This window comes from Neolamprologus multifasciatus, chromosome 12 (genome assembly GCF_963576455.1).
Source record: "Neolamprologus multifasciatus chromosome 12, fNeoMul1.2, whole genome shotgun sequence".
NCBI classification, from domain to species: Eukaryota; Metazoa; Chordata; class Actinopteri; order Cichliformes; family Cichlidae; genus Neolamprologus; species Neolamprologus multifasciatus.
Genome location: NC_140450.1, coordinates 37,278,938 through 37,284,507, shown reverse-complemented (window position 1 = coordinate 37,284,507; position 5,570 = coordinate 37,278,938). Strand labels below are relative to the sequence as shown.

Genomic DNA, 5,570 nt, shown 5'->3' with positions numbered 1-5,570 from the left:
CATCTTATCTTAATGACCTTGTAGTACCATATCACCCTATTAGAGCACTTCGCTCTTGCTCTGCAGGCCAACTTGTTGTTCCTAGAGTATTTAAAAGTAGAATGGGAGGGAGAGCCTTCAGTTTTCAGGCCCCTCTTCTGTGGAACCAGCTTCCAGTTTGGATTCGGGAGACAGACACTATCTCTACTTTTAAGATTAGGCTTAAAACTTTCCTTTTTGCTAAAGCATATAGTTAGGGCTGGACCAGGTGACCCTGAATCCTCCCTTAGTTATGCTGCAATAGATGTAGGCTGCCGGGGGATTCCCATGATGCATTGAGTTTTTCCTTTCCAGTCACCTTTCTCACTCACTATGTATTAACAGACCTCTCTGTATTGAATCGTATCTGTTATTAATCTCTGTCTCTCTTCCACAGCATGTCTTTATCCTGTCTTCCTTCTCTCACCCCAACCGGTCGCAGCAGATGGCTGCCCCTCCCTGAGCCTGGTTCTGCCGGAGGTTTCTTCCTGTTAAAAGGGAGTTTTTCCTTCCCACTGTCGCCAAAGTGCTTGCTCATAGGGGGTCATATGATTGTTGGGCTTTTCTCTGTATCTATGAAGCGCCTTGAGGCGACATTTGTTGTGATTTGGCGCTATATAAATAAAATTGAATTGAATTGAATTGAATTGAATTGAATTGAGCTACACGTTCACATTTTGGGGCGTTAGCTGGGCCGTTAGGCTAATTAAAGGTGACTCAAGAGAACCAGTTATAGCACAGAAATGTGCGAGGCTACATCAAAAACATTTTGGATCTCTGTGAGTTTGATGTGTCAGTCCACCGAGTTAATCTGTGAATTGTGGTTCGCCCTTAGATTTGATTTTCACTCAGGTGCTCTGCATTGCTGAGACAGGCCAAAACTTTTGTCTGCTTCCACATCTGCAATGCTGCTGTTTTGATGTTTCTGTGGCTGTGATCAGTTCCACTAGCAGCATTTGTCTCAGTGTCACAGCAAAGTTCAGCCTGTAGCTGATGTTTTTCTCTGCTTGAGTGAGTGTCTGTCAGACTGAAAACTCTACATCTAGATGAACAGAATAAACTTGTTGGGATTTCCTTACCTGGGTGATTGAGCTGCATTGAGACATCGTTGTGTCCCGAGGCCGAAAACAAGATAACCACAAAAACTGGGGCACAAGAAGCACATCAAAAACAGTTCGGGAGGTCGACCCGGAGGATGGCAACACAATAGTGCAAAACAGTTCAGGTCAGGAGGCCGACCAGGCGGGCGGCAATGGCATGGAAACAGTTTCGGGGGCCAACCGTGCAGGCGGCGACGGCAGGCAGACAGTTCCGGGGGTCGACCGTGCGGACGGCGACGGCGGGCAGACAGTTCCGGGGGTCGACCGTGCTGACGGCGACGGCGGCGTTTGGGAGGTAGTCCATAGTGGCGATGACGCCCAACAAGCGGCCTGGCAGACGACCAATGATGTCGAGGCAGTAGTATGGGACCCAAAGGCTGCATGGCCCCCGCAGCACCGGATGAGGCCGAGGCAGAGGCTAGTGAGGCTGGACCAGGCGACGCTGAAGCGGGTGTGGAGGCTGGACCAGACGAGGCTGAAGCTGATGGCTGGACGGGCTCCCCGGGCCCCCCAGCTGATGAGGCAGGTTGCTGGACGGGCCCCTCAGACCCTCCAGCGGAGACAGGCTGCTGGACGGGTCCCTCGGACCCTCCAGCGGAGACAGGCGGCTGAACGAGCCCCTCGGACCCTCCAGCGGAGACAGGCAGCTGAACAGGCCCCTCGGACCCTCCAGCGGAGACGAGAAAGTGCTGGCCGGGTTCTCCAGAACCCTAAGCGGAGATGAGAAAGTGCTTGCCGGGCTCTCCAGAACCCCCAGCGGAGACGAGGAAGGGCTGGCCGGGCTCTCCAGAACCCCCAGCGGAGACGAGGAAGGGCTGGCCGGGCTCTCCAGAACTCCCAGCGGAGACGAGGAAGGGCTGGCCGGGCTCTCCAGAACCCCCAGCGGACAAGGCAGGTGGCAGCGTGGAAGCCGCAGAGTGCTGGATGGGCTCATCTGAGCTTCCAGCAGGAGCTGATGTAGAGCCAGAGGGTATCGGGACCCCTGGCTGAATGTTAAGCTGACCAGAAGACCAAACTGCTACAGGGGACCGAACTAATGGCTGTAGTAATGGTCGTGGTGACGGTGGAGTAGGCGGTGGAGTGGACGACTGAGTTAACGGTGACTGTGCTAATGGTTCAGCTAAGGAGTGCATTAATGGCAGGACTACAGGGTGAATGACCGACTGAGCAGCGGCCTGAATGGCTGAGTGTCGTGATGGTTGTGGTGGAAGTGAAGCAGGTGGTAGTGTGGATGATGGAGCTAAGGGCGACTGAGTGGCAGACCGAACTGATGACTGAAGTGCTGGTAGAGGTGAAAATTGAGCTTGTGATGGGGTAGATGACTGAGGTGCGGGGGACACAGGAGACGGAGCTAGCGGGGACACAGGAGACGGAGCTACAGATTGAACTGAGGGAGACTGGGTAGCAAACTGAACTAGCGGTAGCAATGGCGGTTGGGGAGAAGGCTGACTGACTGACTGAGGAGCATCCTGTGCAGCTGAGTGTAATGATGGTTGTGGGAGCGGATGTAGGACAGGTGGCGGTGTCGGGTCCCCTGAGCCTACAATGCGGGTGAAAGGTGCAGGCACCTGCTGGACACCAGTCGCTCCCACCTGAGGAGTAGGTACAGTTGCCGAGATCGGCTGGGTCCTGGCGGGCCTCACCTCAGCGGTTGGCACAGGTTTCGGCAGGGACTGGGTGGCTGCTGTCCCCACCCAAGGAGCTGATACGGGTGCAGGGACCAGCAGAGCCTCAGTCTACCCGGAAACCGGAACAGGGACCAGCTGGGCGCCAGCATCCCCTCACCTGGAGAACTGAGATAGGTGCAGGGGAGTGCTGGGCCGCAGCTATGCCTAGAACACAAGGGGCCTGGGAGGCGGGCCTAGAAAGAACAGTCTGCAAGAGATTAATTCCCTGCCCTGAGTGAGCGGAGGAGGAACAGCGCTCTGACTTCGTAGTGTTAAGTGTGCTAAAGCTGTAGCTTACAGGCCCTAAAGCACCACCTTCAGTGTTTACAGACTCTGGAGAAATGTGATCAGCTGATGCACCAACAGTCTTAGAGCTACTGTCTTCGGAGCTAGCCATGCTTATACTGTCAGAGGAGGGGTTAATAGCCGATGTAAACATAGTTCTGTGCACCGGAGAGGCAGATGAAACAAAGTCTTTTACCTCCGGATCGCTGGAAGCAGTAACCTAGGGAAAACAGTGGTGGATGTAGAGCCCCCTGGCTCAAGAACATTCGAATCAGTAAATACGTCAGAATGGACTTTCCCCTGGGGTGATGGCACAGAAGTAACGAGCTGGGGTCGAGCTATCACAGGAACATTTACAGTCTTAGATTTTACTGCTTTAACATCGAAGGAGGCAGGTTTTAAAGCCCCAGTGGTGAGCTTAACTGCAAAACAATCATCCCCAGCAGACACACAGGTAAAGGGCACAGAAACAGGTGTCTCTAACTCAGGAAATGCTGACTTCAAGTTTTCAGACATAGGAAACACTAGCGAAGGATAATCTTTCTCAAATATGAGTCCAAACGTAGGAGGAACGGTCTCTGAGTTGACCCTCTGGGCAGTACAACGGTTCATAAGAAGTCCGGGTTCGGATTCAACATTTACAGATCGTGAGCCTTTAGAGCCTAAGGCAAGAGTCACAGAGTTTGCATCTCTGCATTCAGAGTAGTGAGAACTAGCCTCAGAGTGAACAGAAAGAGTGTCTTTGTCACTCACCCCAGCCGGCTGCTCAGTAGTCCCAGAATCCGGCTGAGGAGAGGACCGGCGACGGCGTGGACGGCGTCTCCTCCTTGATGAGGGAACGGAGGTGACAGGGAAAACCGGTGATGATGCGGTGGTGATGGTCTCCATTTCTTTCTTTTTTTTTTTCTTTTTTTTTTTTTTCTTTTTTTTTTTTTTTTCGCCTGTCCCATTTGGTTCTTTAGCCGTCAGAATTGTTGTCTGAAGACCAACAAGGATACCCAATGGATTTATTTTGCCAAATGGATCATCATGGCATTGCCGTATTGGTCCATTTGATCGACCTTTGTTTTTATTATTTATTTTATTTTCAGTTGTTACAGACGGGACAGACATGAGTGAGGGATAGGAAAGGGAGAAAGAAAGAGGAAGGAAAAGAAAAACAGAAGGGGAGAGGGACAGTGAGAAAGGGGGGAAGAAAAAATATCTCCGGGATCACCTGTTGAGAGAAAAAGAATAGAAAACAAGCAAAAAACAAAACAAAACAATGCAACATACTATACACAACACCATCGCATTAATCTAGCTAAGTGAAAACAGCAGTAAATACTAAATATTGAATGTTGTTGTGCAGCACGCAGGACAGACAGCGCACAATGTGCTTTGAAGTAGCAGCCAAGAAAGGTGTGATTTAAGTCTACGAATAGTGAACACCCATGTGCACACCTGTGTGGATCGGCGCGCTTGTATTCAAATGGTTTCCCCATGTAATGGTCTGCTAGAGGATGTAGAGAGCCATAGCCCCGTCCCCCAGGGCATGAAGCAGGCATGGAGGAGATCCAGGCCCCAGACATCCAGAGGCCCCAGAGTGCAAGAGCCCAAGGAGGACCACCGGAGGGGCATCCGTGCCACCTTCATGGGAAGGGCTGAGGATCCCCAGATGAGGGGTCACCCAGTAGCCACCGGGCAGAAGCTAGAGGGGGCTGCACCGGCGTGCCCGCCGGCTCTGCCGGCAGCCAGCTGTGCCAGAGTGAACCGAGCTGCAGGCACAGAGGCCGGAGGCCCGAGGGCCCCCCGCGCCCCGGAAGAGGCCTGACCGAGCAGCAGGTGCCAGGCCCCGCCAAGTAGTCACCGGGAGTGAGCTGGTACATACCTGAGCGCCCAGCCCCGGACACCAAGAACCACCAACGCACCGACCCCTGAGGGCATCAGTCACCGGCAGGGAGTGTGGTGAGGGGAGATAGGCCTCCACACTTTGGAGGGCCTTGGAGTTCCCAGAGAGGTGAAGTCTAAGACCCGACCTGACATATAGACACAGACAAACAGGCACACACAGACACAGACATGCATTCCCACCCTCATGCACACATATACAAACACTCAGCACTCACCCAACGCAGGAATAAACGTAAATGGACATGTACACACAATCACACTCCCCAAACATACTCTATATCCCGGGTCCAGGTATCCTCACCCCCAGAGATGGAAACGGCACCCAGACCCAAGAGATGTTACCCTTCCCTCCGGGGTGGAGGCAAGCAGACCGCCCCAGGCTCCGCAGCAGCAGGGAGGCCAATCGGACAGCCAGCATCTCTTCCCAGCCCCCCCGCCCCGATGGCTAGCAGAGAACAGGGGTGTGTTAAGACCCCATACCTCCCTCCTCCCGCTCAAGTGTAGTGTTGCTGCGTGTTGCTCTAAAGTGTATTTAAAACAAGGGAGAGCATGGTGCTGCTGCCAGAGAGCAGCAGGTGTTAGCACGGCCCCTCCCGAGAACCCTCAA

At 53.3% G+C, this 5,570-nt stretch overlaps 1 protein-coding gene across 1 annotated transcript; it reads right to left on the bottom strand.

Annotated features, from left to right (window-relative positions):
- Positions 1–1,536: 1,536 nt before the first annotated feature.
- On the bottom strand, positions 1,537–3,951 carry LOC146507502 (uncharacterized). Its single transcript, XM_085180930.1, has 2 exons — positions 3,536–3,951; positions 1,537–3,487 (listed from the first exon to the last, which is right to left on the bottom strand). The coding sequence occupies exon 2, from the start codon at positions 2,050–2,052 to the stop codon at positions 1,537–1,539; it is 516 nt and encodes a 171-aa protein (XP_085037056.1). The 5' UTR covers positions 2,053–3,487; positions 3,536–3,951.
- Between the last annotated feature and the right edge of the window lie 1,619 nt (positions 3,952–5,570).